Source organism: Salvelinus alpinus, chromosome 9, assembly GCF_045679555.1.
Source record: "Salvelinus alpinus chromosome 9, SLU_Salpinus.1, whole genome shotgun sequence".
Classification (NCBI taxonomy): domain Eukaryota; kingdom Metazoa; phylum Chordata; class Actinopteri; order Salmoniformes; family Salmonidae; genus Salvelinus; species Salvelinus alpinus.
In genome coordinates this window covers 18,462,841-18,476,881 of record NC_092094.1, presented here as the reverse complement: position 1 = coordinate 18,476,881, position 14,041 = coordinate 18,462,841, and the positions used below count along the sequence as shown (strand labels likewise).

The 14,041-nt window shown below is 43.3% G+C and overlaps 1 protein-coding gene across 1 annotated transcript in view; it reads left to right on the top strand.

The window, feature by feature from the left end:
- LOC139584439 (polypeptide N-acetylgalactosaminyltransferase 18-like) overlaps positions 1 to 14,041 on the top strand; it is a 96,003-nt gene that overhangs the window by 59,098 nt on the left and 22,864 nt on the right. The window contains exons 7-10 of the mRNA XM_071416279.1: positions 781 to 966; positions 1,308 to 1,445; positions 3,395 to 3,490; positions 13,427 to 13,591. Coding sequence (XP_071272380.1) covers positions 781 to 966; positions 1,308 to 1,445; positions 3,395 to 3,490; positions 13,427 to 13,591 — 585 coding nt within the window. The remainder of the gene's footprint in view (positions 1 to 780; positions 967 to 1,307; positions 1,446 to 3,394; positions 3,491 to 13,426; positions 13,592 to 14,041) is intronic.

Here is a 14,041-nt window from a genome sequence, read left to right as displayed (position 1 = left end):
TTTCCCACTGTATATTTACTGCTGATTTTTCCCATTAGATTACTTTAGAATCTTATCTCAGCAGGCAGTCATTTTCTGAATAAATTGCGATTTACAACTCATTTGTTAGCCCCCATCAGATTCTCAATTAGAAAACTTTTCCTTTGAGTTCCTGACCAAGTTGTGTGTTTAGTTTATGACAATGAACATGTGGGTGAAACAATTTAGCACTCATAATAACTGATATTTCTAGTCCTGGACACTTCCTTATACCTTCCTCACCCACGTACAGCCAGGTGTAATGTTGTCTGGCGATACAGTTGTCTCCAGTCCAAAATAGTAGGCACATGCTCCGTATAATCCCCATGAGAAGGATTTTCCTCTGAGAGAAAGTAAAGGAAGAGCTCTTGGGGCTCTACCCAGCAGGAGTATATTGGAGGATAAAAGAAGACTCTCACACACTCTATCTCTCACTCTTTGACTTTCTCTCTCTCATACACACAGGCTGATATGCTACATTATATGCTAAATAATAGCTCCTCATAACCCTTTACAGTAAGTCCCTTTACAAAATATGGTGATTTGTAAAAGCTGTTTGGAGACGTGGTAGCTCTACAGTAGTCCAAAAGTTTGTGTGAGATGTGGCAGACAGTCTTTATATGACAGATAATTTACTGACGCTGACTTCCTTACATCTAACCCTGTGTTCACTACTGAGCTCTGTACACTTCCAAGGCTATACTCAACTTCCTACCTCTTTTGAAATATGTTATTTGGACTTTTTTCTGTATGTAACTCCAGGTATGGCAATGTGGGGGCAGTGTGGAGGTTTTGCCCTGTTCTCGGATAGCGCATATCGAGCGTGCTCACAAGCCCTACACTCAAGACCTGACTGCTCATGTGCGGCGGAATGCACTTAGGGTGGCCGAGGTGTGGATGGACGAATACAAGAACCATGTTTACATGGCCTGGAACGTTCCCCCACAGGTAAAGACCACAGCCTCCTTATAGAGTGGGTCATTATCTAACCCTCCTGACCATGTGACCTGAGCAGAAAATAATCCAGGCCCTAGTCAATTCAGTCTAAACTTGGATTCCATAAATGTTTTATTTAATGATAGGTTATGACATGTGGGTATCCATCACAGGAAGCTCGTGAGGGGAGGCTGGCTCATGATAATGGCTGGAATGGAGTGAATAGAACGGTATCAAACACCTGTTTGATACTGTTCCATTTATCTGTTCCAGTCATTACTATGAACCGTCCTCCCCAATTAAGCTGCCACCACCCACCTGTGGTATCCATGTGTTGGTGTGTCTATTTCTAGAACTCAGGGATTGACATAGGGGACCTCTCGGAGAGGAAGGCTTTGAGAAACAGACTGCAGTGTAAATCTTTCAGCTGGTTCTTGGCCAACATCTACTCTGAGATGAGAACCTACAGTGACACAGTTGCCTATGGAGTGGTGAGTATGTTATGATATCTGTACGTCTCAGCCTTCTCTTTGTTTCTTTTCCAAAATAGCACAAGATGGCTGTACCCTACATGTGCAGCGTATCACCTCGTATGACATTGTCACTCATCATAGAAAGTCATGCTATATTGTGCTGGTAATGTGAGGTAAGAACGTGCATGAGTCGTTTCACGAAAAGAGTGCCTTTTGTGTCCCTTTGATATTTTAAGTAGAAATTGGGCACCAATACTGAATTTTAAAGCCTGTTAAATGAAGTGCCCTTTTTAATATAGACCACATGTAGAATTCAATAAATCTGATTTTTTTATTTTTATGAAACGGCTTGCTAAAGTGCCGAAATTCAGCAACACTGTGCCTTCTAGGAAGATTTCAACCCACTTAACCCCAAAATGTCTCCAAGTTTCACCATCATTGTAAAGCCCTAGTTATTTTGTTCCTTTGACAAAGTCATTTCTGGAGATTATTATTTATTTCATGTGATTAGTGCTTAATCTACGTCTGTCCCTCGTTTTAAGGTCAACCCTGTTACTAGAACTGAACTCTCTTTTTAATATGGTGAAACTTATTTTTTAAATACTTTTTTCAAAAGAAACATTGAACATCTAATAGTCAAATCATAGTGTAGAAGGAGGTAAGCTGGTTATACTCTTGGCCATATTCGAGTGTGTTTTGTGGTGGAAAACTGAGCGGGTCGAGCATATAACACGTCAACCCTGTATCCCATAGATAGACAGGCTAGAAATGTATTAGCAATTGAAAAAAGATTGTTCACTTGCATTCAATTGCCACTCTCTGTTCCACAAAACAAGCTTTCATTCCCCCTGTCTCGAGGGGATTTGTAGCTGATTTAAGATGAAATCGTCAACCCTGTTACTTTATTTGTCACTTAATAGGCACTTACTGTAGTCATTTTTTGTATTTTAAACTCTTGATGGGAAAACGTGTTTTTTTCATGAAGTCGAACATGTCCTTTTCATGACAGAATGTTAAAATTAGGTGAAATCTAAAGTTTTTTGGACAAATTTACACTTCTCAAAAGGCACCGAATTGGTGGAACAACCCACATACTGTTCATGCTGAAACAGTCTTTTGAAATATCTTAGCAAGAACATTACTGTCATAGGAGTACATTTCAAGCCACAGCTTGAGGACATACCTCCACTGAAGCAATGAAAGGTTGAAGGTCAGTTGTATTTAAACATGAGTAATAAAACGGTCCAAAAATAACTTGACGAACCCTCTAGTGCTTTGCTTGGTTGTTTGATGAGCACATCACAACTGTGTTAGAAATTTTTGATGTGGGATCATGACACTACTCAGCATGTGTGGGAGTCAAGCTGTGAATATGATTATGAAGGCATTGCTATCAAAATAACTTCTTGAAACACATTTGAAGAATACATATTTGACCAATGATAGTTATCTTTAAGCTGAACTGAATATTAGTGCATTGTTGAGAGTGATATTATCATAACAATAACATGTATTACACAATATCATATTAAAAAGTGCGATTGTTATTTATTTTTGTAGATGTAGCTCTAAAATGTGACTCAATTTGTTGTCAAACAGATTCCGCAGGACTAATGGCATCCCCTTTATTTAGTTGCAAAACATATTTCTTCCCTTGTTGATGTGAGGATAATGAAAAACAATTGTTTCAACTATTGTGTTATCTCTGTATTTAGCCTAAAGTGCTTCCATTTGTCAAACTCTTCGTTCCACAGACCACTTGTGTGCTGTGTCATTCTATCATTAACAGACTAATTAACCGTTGTCGTTGGCCAGACAGAAGAAGGCACAGCTTAAGTGCTTTTCCGAAACAGATTGTCCGTTATCGCATGGAGAGCGATAACTTCTGCATCCTTAATCCGTCTCCATCCCTGCCTCATGGTTATGTGGTTGAAACAGCCTTGGTTTTCCTCCTCTGTCTCCTCCAGTTGAAGAACGCTCTGAGGAGTGACCTGTGTCTAGACCAGGGGCCTGACTCGGACAACATCCCCATCCTGTACATCTGTCATGGGATGACGCCACAGGTGAGTGCCCTCTGACCCCTCCATCTGTAAGGTCACTACCAATTTTGTCCTGGTCCTAACGTATATGCCACAGCAATTACTGAATTACTAGGTCTTTCCCCCACTTAAAATAAGATCCTTGCTCTAACTATGACTCAGGCTATTCATCCTTATTTCCTTGTCTGTTGTTCAATATAAAAGCTTTTGGAAAAGGTATTAATGTTTCTAAATGCCTAGTGCTTTTATACTACTTGTCCCTTTTTACTACTTTGTAATGTGCTGGATTTTACAGCAAAAAATAACAATTTTGTTTGTCCGTCTACATATTCACATTGAATAATTTATAATTGCAACAAGACAGTCTAGTACTGCATCTCTGTTGTCAGAAGTCAATATAATCGATTGGTGCCTGAAATGTTAATCCTTTGGCTTCTCTCTGGGTCATACCCAGCTTCTGGATCTCTCTGAACTGCTGCGTGAACACTTTTCTCTCTCACTGTCACAATAAATGTTCATTTTATCCCTGAGACATTTAGCTCATGTAAGAAAATGTACTTATTATGCATAACTTTTTATACATTTTTGCTGAAACCCAAGATATGAGATTATCAATTGTTAAGCTGCTGGGTCCAAAGTGCAGTTTAGTTCTAGACAGTAACTCTACAGGATTTACTGTAGAATACAAACTGAGATAAGATAATGTTTTACATTGGGTATGCAGGCTGAAGCCAAGCCAAATAGCAGTACATGTCCTCTGCATCTGTACTACGATGGAGTGTGTAGGCCTATACAAACTCTATCAGAGTATTATCTGGGTATGGAGGGGAATGGTGGTGAATGTCAGGGACCAGGAACTAATTAGATAGTGATGGCCTGTCTATTATTGAGGAGGTAGAAGGGTGTTTCTTGTGGGAACAGATGGGCTGCCATGCCACCAGGAGATTCTCCCCTCTCAGCAGGGATCCTCATTTGTACATCTCCCAGTGTTCCTCATTAGAACTGGTGTTACCTAGGAGACCAGACCCTCTAGACTGTATGGAGATGAAGCTCCAACTGGCACTGAACGTGTGTTTGTGTGTGTGTGGAGCAGTGGCGTGAAGTACTGACACCCAAAAGTACTTGTTACATTGGAATGCTTAGCAGGACAGGAAAATGGTCCAATTCACGTACTTATCAAGAGAACACGTGGTCATCCCTACTGCCTCTGATCTGGTGGACTCACTACACAAATGCATCATTTGTAAATTATGTCTGAGTGTTGAAGTCTGCCCCTGGCTATCTGTACATTTTAAAAACAAGAAAATTTACTTTCACTTTTACTTAAGTATCTATACTTTAACTAAAGTATGACAATTGGGTACTTTTTCCACCACTGGTGAGAACACTTTAGGGATCCATATTGCTTATCAAAGGATCTTATCAAAGAGCACTCTACATGTTACTGCAGAGAGCGGAAGGGATACCTTAGTACAGGAAAAAAGTGTATTAAATTGGTTATTCTATCTTTACTGGTTTGCTCTATACTGTAGTACCAAAGGTGGTTGTTTTCAGTCGTCTCAGTCATACCTGTTGAAAGTTACTTTACATTACTTCTGCTAATTACCTTTACATGATATCGTCACTGTCTGATGAACATCTCTTATCACCTTAATAAACTTTTCAGGAAATATAAAAAAAAATACCATATTTTCCCATTAATGAACATACAATTATGAAATGTACAGAGTACATTGAGCGGAGTTAGTGGTTTTAATAAATGTAAAAAAATATTGAGTTACAAGGTTTTCATCAGACATCGACGATATGGTATCTATTATTTGTGTGAAATTTGTGTTTATAATGAAGTATGTAGGAGTTGGTTCTGATTACAGTAGAGACCGCATGTCTTCCTTGCCTAGCAAATGAACAGAAAGCGACTGCATCAGCAGGCGAAAGATAGAGGGTTTCAATTTGCTATGAAGTCCTTGCAGAGCTCATTGAAGAGGGATTAATAAATGTTGGCTGTGTTATGTACAAATCCTCATCGGGATGAAGGCTCTTCTCGCAATGAGTACGTCGGGGGTTCAGACACTCTCTTTCTATTCCTCGTTCAGAGAGCTTTGTTCCACACGGCTCAGTTTAAAAACGTAGAAATATTTTTCATTAATCTTTAAAGTGATACTTCAGGATTTAGCATTAGCACAATGACTGGAAGTCTATGGGTGTAGCATGCTAGGATATACCCGTAGACTTCCAGTCATTGCGCTAAAGCTAGTTAGCATTGGCTCACAAAACTACCTCTAACTTCCTTCATACTGGACACAGATACATGAAAACGCTATTCACAAGTTAATTTGACTCTGGGGAAATGTATTTCTTAGTGATCCCCATTTAGCTGTTGCAAAGGCAGCAGCTACGCTTCCTGGGGTCCAATCACATTAAGGTACTTACATTACATAGAAAACAAAAGAGAAAACAAAAGAGAAAACAGTACATCATAACATTATTACACCTCTACATATCTACAATACAAAATGTATAATACCACCATTCAACAATATTACAATGTACGTGTGTGTGTGCTAGCTCTTGTGTGCGTATGCATGTGTCTGTACCTTTTGTGTGTGTCTCACAGTCCCCGCTGTTCCATAAGGTGTATTTTTACCAGATTTCTTTTGTATAGGATTTTACTGCTTGCATCAGTTACCTGATGTGGAATAGAGTTCCATTTAGTCATGGCTCTATGTAGTACTGTGCTCCTCCCATAGTCTGTTCTGAACTTGGGGATTGTTAAGAGACCTCTGGAGGCATGTCTTGTGGGATATACATGGGTGTCCAAGCTGTGTGCTAGTCGTTTAAACAGACAGCTCGGTGTATTCAGCTTGTCAACACTTCTTACAAAAACAAGTAGTGATGAAGTCAATCTCTCTTCCACTTTGAGCCATGAGAGATTGAAAGACTGGACCTAAAATTCTGTATAAACGATCATACGAGGTTTTGCAATGATTCCTATGTCGAATATGTAAAAAATGTTGGTTGGTCAGATGTGTGTAATGAGGAACATCCTGATGCTGCACTTGAAGCATTTATGAAACTGCTTCTTCTGTTGACTGATAGGCATACGCGGATCAAGAAACTGACTGTTAGAACTGCCAAATCCCCATAGATAGATGATGAATTGAAAAACTGTATGGCTGAGAGGATGAGGCAAAGGGAATAGCAAATAGGTCTGACAACACAGCAGACTAGCAAACATACAGTCAATGAAAGAAATCACGTAACTAAACTAAACGAAGAAACTATACTATGGGACAAAGATAACTTATATAAAGATTAAAGAATAAAGAATTTATCGCCCTCCAGGTTCCCTTGGAGAGTTCATCAATGAGCTTGACGCCCTGATAAGTTCCTTTCCTGAGGATGGCTCACCTCTCACAGTTCTGGGTGACTTTAACCTCCCCACGTCTACCTTTGACTCATTCCTCTCTGCCTCCTTCTTTCGACTCCTCTCCTCTTTTGACCTCACCCTCTCACCTTCCCCCCCTACTCACAAGGCAGGCAATACGCTTGACCTCATCTTTACTAGATGCTGTTCTTCCACTAATCTCATTGCAACTCCCCTCCAAGTCTCCGACCACTACCTTGTATCCTTTTCCCTCTCGCTCTCATCCAACACTTCCCACACTGCCCCTACTCGGATGGTATCGCGCCGTCCCAACCTTCGCTCTCTCTCCCCCGCTACTCTCTCCTCTTCCATCCTATCATCTCTTCCCTCTGCTCAAACCTTCTCCAACCTATCTCCTGATTCTGCCTCCTCAACCCTCCTCTCCTCCCTTTCTGCATCCTTTGACTCTCTATGTCCCCTATCCTCCAGGCCGGCTCGGTCCTCCCCTCCTGCTCCGTGGCTCGACGACTCATTGCGAGCTCACAGAACAGGGCTCCGGGCAGCCGAGCGGAAATGGAGGAAAACTCGCCTCCCTGCGGACCTGGCATCCTTTCACTCCCTCCTCTCTACATTCTCCTCTTCTGTCTCTGCTGCTAAAGCCAATTTCTACCACTCTAAATTCCAAGCATCTGCCTCTAACCCTAGGAAGCTCTTTGCCACCTTCTCCTCCCTCCTGAATCCTCCTCCCCCTCCTCCCCCCTCCTCCCTCTCTGCTGATGACTTCGTCAACCATTTTGAAAAGAAGGTCGACGACATCCGATCCTCGTTTGCTAAGTCAAACGACACCGCTGGTTCTGCTCACACTGCCCTACCCTGTGCTTTGACCTCTTTCTCCCCTCTCTCTCCAGATAAAATCTCGCGTCTTGTGACGGCCGGCCGCCCAACAACCTGCCCGCTTGACCCTATCCCCTCCTCTCTTCTCCAGACCATTTCCGGAGACCTTCTCCCTTACCTCACCTCGCTCATCAACTCATCCTTGACCGCTGGCTACGTCCCTTCCGTCTTCAAGAGAGCGAGAGTTGCACCCCTTCTGAAAAAACCTACACTCGATCCCTCCGATGTCAACAACTACAGACCAGTATCCCTTCTTTCTTTTCTCTCCAAAACTCTTGAACGTGCCGTCCTTGGCCAGCTCTCCTGCTATCTCTCTCAGAATGACCTTCTTGATCCAAATCAGTCAGGTTTCAAGACTAGTCATTCAACTGAGACTGCTCTTCTCTGTGTCACGGAGGCGCTCCGCACTGCTAAAGCTAACTCTCTCTCCTCTGCTCTCATCCTTCTAGACCTATCGGCTGCCTTTGATACTGTGAACCATCAGATCCTCCTCTCCACCCTCTCCGAGCTGGGCATCTCCGGCGCGGCCCACGCTTGGATTGCGTCCTACCTGACAGGTCGCTCCTACCAGGTGGCGTGGCGAGAATCTGTCTCCGCACCACGTGCTCTCACCACTGGTGTCCCCCAGGGCTCTGTTCTAGGCCCTCTCCTATTCTCGCTATACACCAAGTCACTTGGCTCTGTCATATCCTCACATGGTCTCTCCTATCATTGCTATGCAGACGACACACAATTAATCTTCTCCTTTCCCCCCTCTGATAACCAGGTGGTGAATCGCATCTCTGCATGTCTGGCAGACATATCAGTGTGGATGACGGATCACCACCTCAAGCTGAACCTCGGCAAGACGGAGCTGCTCTTCCTCCCGGGGAAGGACTGCCCGTTCCATGATCTCGCCATCACGGTTGACAACTCCATTGTGTCCTCCTCCCAGAGTGCTAAGAACCTTGGCGTGATCCTGGACAACACCCTGTCGTTCTCAACTAACATCAAGGCGGTGACCCGTTCCTGTAGGTTCATGCTCTACAACATTCGCAGAGTACGACCCTGCCTCACGCAGGAAGCGGCGCAGGTCCTAATCCAGGCACTTGTCATCTCCCGTCTGGATTACTGCAACTCGCTGTTGGCTGGGCTCCCTGCCTGTGCCATTAAACCCCTACAACTCATCCAGAACGCCGCAGCCCGTCTGGTGTTCAACTTTCCCAAGTTCTCTCACGTCACCCCGCTCCTCCGCTCTCTCCACTGGCTTCCAGTTGAAGCTCGCATCCGCTACAAGACCATGGTGCTTGCCTACGGAGCTGTGAGGGGAACGGCACCTCCGTACCTTCAGGCTCTGATCAGGCCCTACACCCAAACAAGGGCACTGCGTTCATCCACCTCTGGCCTGCTCGCCTCCCTACCTCTGAGGAAGTACAGTTCCCGCTCAGCCCAGTCAAAACTGTTCGCTGCTCTGGCACCCCAATGGTGGAACAAACTCCCTCACGACGCCAGGTCAGCGGAGTCAATCACCACCTTCCGGAGACACCTGAAACCCCACCTCTTTAAGGAATACCTAGGATAGGATAAAGTAATCCTTCTAACCCCCCCCCCTTAAAAGAGTTAGATGCACTATTGTAAAGTGGTTGTTCCACTGGATATCATAAGGTGAATGCACCAATTTGTAAGTCGCTCTGGATAAGAGCGTCTGCTAAATGACTTAAATGTAAATGTAAATGTAAAGAATGATAGTAAAAAGCTAGTAAAAATGAAATTCTAGGCAAAAAAGCAAAGTCTGGCTCCATCCTTCATTGAGGCAGATGGCTTGTTCATAACAAAACCCTTTGATATTGCCAACTACTTTAATAACTTTTTTGTTGACATGATTAGCAAACTTAAGCATGACATGCAAACATCATGCTGAGCATTCATATTCATGTATAATGGACCAAATAATGAAAGACAATCACTTTGGTTTTGAGTACCACAAAGTTGGTGTGGAAGAGGTGATTATAAAAATGTTTTGCAATCCATAAACAAGGACAAACCACCTGGTATCGACAACCTGGATGGTAAATTGATGAGTCTGGTAGAGGAATAAATTGTGCCACATCTTCAAATTAAGCCTGGAAGACCATGTGCCCTTCATACATTGAGGGAGGCAAAGGTCATTCCGCTGCCCAAGAAAAGCAGAGTACCCTTTAATGGTTCAAACAGCCGAACAATCATCCTGTTACAAGTGCTTAGCAATTATTTTTTTTTAAATGGTGTTTGATGAAATGCAAAGTTATTTAACAGAAAACAAATTAACAGACCTTCAGCATGCTTATAAGGAAGGGCACTCAACATGGGGCGGCAGGTAGCCTAGTGGTTAGAGCGTTGGACTAGTAACTGAAAAATTGCAAGATCGAATCCCTGAGCTGACAAAGTAAAAATCTGTCGTTCTGACCCTGAACATGGCAGTTAACCCTCTGTTCCTAGGCCATCATTGAAAATAAGAATTTTTTTTAACTGGCCTGGCACTGACACAAATGACTGATGATTGGCTGAAAGAAATTGATAGTAGGAAGATTGTGGGAGCTGTTCTGTTAGACTTCAGTTCTGCTTTTGATGTCCTTGATCATAACCTATTGCTGAAAACTTCAGTTATGTATTTGCATCATCTGCCATACTATGGATTTAGAGTTACCTATCTAATAGAACAGAGGGTTTTCATTAATGGAAGCCTATCATGCAAATTCAGTTGTGTGGTGTACAGCAGGGCAGCCGGCTAAGGCCATTATTGTTTTCTGTTTTTACTAATGACCTTCCACCGACCTTGAATAAAGCCTATGTGTCTGTGTAAGGTGGCGATTGAGCAAGTTGAGGAGACTAAACTGCTGGGTGTAACCCTAGATAGCAAGCTGTCATGGTCAAAACATATACACTTAATGGTTGCTAAAATGGGAAAAGGTATTTTCGTGATAGGGCGTTGCTCTGCCTTCTTGACATCTCATTCGACCAGACAGGTCCTACAGACCCTAGTTTTGTTGCACCTGGACTACTGTTCAGCTGTGTGGTCATGTGCGAGAAAGAGGGACATAGGTAAATTGCAGTTGGTCCAGAACAAAGCAGCACATATCACACATGTACAGTGGGGAGAACAAGTATTTAATACACTGCCGATTTTGCAGGTTTTCCTACTTACAAAGCATGTAGAGGTCTGTAATTTTTATCATAGTTCCAAAAATCCAGAAAATCACATTGTATGATTTTTAAGTAATTAATTAGCATTTTATTGCATGACATAAGTATTTGATCACCTACCAACCAGTAAGAATTCACAGACCTGTTAGTTTTTCTTTAAGAAGCCCTCCTGTTCTCCACTCATTACCTGTATTAACTGCACCTGTTTGAACTCGTTACCTGTATAAAAGACACCTGTCCACACACTCAATCAAACAGACTCCAACCTCTCCACAATGGCCAAGACCAGAGAGCTGTGTAAGGACATCAGGGATAAAATTGTAGACCTGCACAAGGTTGGGATGGGCTACAGGACAATAGGCAAGCAGCTTGGTGAGAAGGCAACAACTTTTGGCGCAATTATTAGAAAATGGAAGAAGTTCAAGATGACGGTCAATCACCCTCGGTCTGGGGCTCCATGCAAGATCTCACCTCGTGGGGCATCAATGATCATGAGGAAGGTGAGGGATCAGCCCAGAACTACACGGCAGGACCTGGTCAATGACCTGAAGAGAGCTGGGACCACAGTCTCAAAGAAAACCATTAGTAACACACTACGCCGTCATGGATTAAAATCCTGCAGCGCATGCAAGGTCCCCCTGCTCAAGCCAGCGTATGTCCAGGCCCGTCTGAAGTTTGCCAATGACCATCTGGATGATCCAGAGGAGGAATGGGAGAAGGTCATGTGATCTGATGAGACAAAAATAGAGCTTTTTGGTCTAAACTCCACTCGCCGTGTTTGGAGGAAGAAGACGGATGAGTACAACCCCAAGAACACCATCCCAACCGTGAAGCATGGAGGTGGAAACATCATTCTTTGGGGATGCTTTTCTGCAAAAGGGACAGGACGACTGCACCGTATTGAGGGGAGGATGGATGGGGCCATGTTCCGCGAGATCTTGGCCAACAACCTCCTTCCCTCAGTAAGAGCATTGAAGATGGGTCGTGGCTGGGTCTTCCAGCATGACAACGACCCGAAACACACAGCCAGGGCAATTAAGGAGTGGCTCCGTAAGAAGCATCTCAAGGTCCTGGAGTGGCCTAGCCAGTCTCCAGACCTGAACCCGATAGAAAATCTTTGGAGGGAGCTGAAAGTCCGTATTGCCCAGCGACAGCCCCGAAACCTGAAGGATCTGGAGAAGGTCTGTATGGAGGAGTGGGCCAAAATCCCTGCTGCAGTGTGTGCAAACCTGGTCAAGAACTACAGGAAACGTATGATCTCTGTAATTGCAAACAAAGGTTTCTGTACCAAATATTAAGTTCTGCTTTTCTGATGTATCAAATACTTGTCATGCAATAAAATGCTAATTAATTACTTAAAAATCATACAATGTGATTTTCTGGAATTTTTTTCCCCCGTCTCTCACAGTTGAAGTGTACCTATGATAAAAAATTACAGACCTCTACATGCTTTGTAAGTAGGAAAACCTGCAAAATCGGCAGTGTATCAAATACTTGTTCTCCCCACTGTATGTACATGGTGGGCAGTGTCAGTAACATGCATGTCAATCTATCCTGGCTCAAAGTTGAGGAGAGTTGAGTTGAGTCTTTGTGTGAGGTGTTGAGGGTACCGAACTGTCTGTTCAAGCATTTGGCACACAGTTCGAACACTCTTTGGTACAACACAAGACATGCAACCAGAGGTCTCTTCACAGTCCCCAGGTCCAGAACAGAAGCTGGGAAATGCACAGTATTAAATGGAGCCATGACTACATGTTAGATATTGCTGCACTGTCGGAACTAGAAGCACAAGAATTTCGCTACACTCGCAATAACATCTGCTAACCATGTGCATGTGACCAATACAATTTGATTTTATTTGACTATATGGAACTCTCTGCCACCCCAGGTAATTCAAGCTAGCAATAAAATAAAATGTTTCATGTGGACCCCAGGAAGAGTAGCTGCTGCAGAGGCTATTGGGGATCCTAATAAATACCAAAGTGGAACAACTATTTGTAATGGAAAAATGTCCATTTAATGCATGTATTCTTGTTACAAATTCACTTCTTATATTTGCTGTTTTGACAATGTTTTTTTAAGGTGTGTAAACACTTCAAGCTGTGTCTTTATTGCAATACATACAATTAGGACCTGTCAAAGGACCTGGCAGGTAATGAAGGACAGAGTCCTCTCTTCACAGGGATTGAGACTAATGAGATTCTGTCACCAGCTCTGAATGGAGAGGCAACACCATTAAGAGTTCAGTTGGAATGGAATGTCAATCAATAGACAAACTCATGTTTAATAACCACTATTATCACTGTGTCCCCCGTCTGCTGAACTCTTACAGGGTACAGGATCACAGCTTAAAGCCTCAATATTGCTTTACGTTTGGATAATTGATTTTCTAAATGTCTTGTTTGCGAAAGACAAACATCATTCCACCAATTACCTCCCTGATGCTTGCATTCAGTGCCTCCAGTCAGATGCATGGCATTTCTGTTCCTTGTTACTAATCGTTCTGTTTGCTTGACACTCATCTGGTACTTCTCTAGAACGTGTACTACACGAACACGCAGCAGCTACACCTGGGGGTCCTGAGCCCCACCATCGACGACGACGACAACAAGTGCCTGGTGGATGTGAACAGTCGGCCGCGGCTCCTGGAGTGCAGCTACGCCACAGCCAAGCGCATGAAACTCGCCTGGCAGTTTACTCAGGTAAAGGCTACTCCTGTCTTCTCTCATGAGAATGTAGATTCACTGTACAGTAGTTCAGATGGGTAATGAGTTAGTCACAAACAAAGTCACAAATGTGGTAGATGAACCAGGCTAATAAGGCACTGCACTGGGCTGTTGATCATTTGAAGAAGAGGAGCAGATGTGAAGAGTGGTTCTGTTAGTGGGTTGAGAGTGTGGTTCACCAGCCCGCACTCAAGTGGCCTTGTTTCACATTACGGAGTGTCACAAAAAAAGCATCCGCACCATATGAAAAGCCATAGTGGAACATTGGACCCTGTCTCATTAAACACGTTAGATCCTCTCCGTGGAGAACAATGAACATCGCCTAATGATTTTGCGTCTTCTCCACTGCAGACGATGGCATTAAATCTCACCCTAATTAGGCCTAATGTCACCCTGCTGTCAAAAAATCACATGTGAAACGTACTT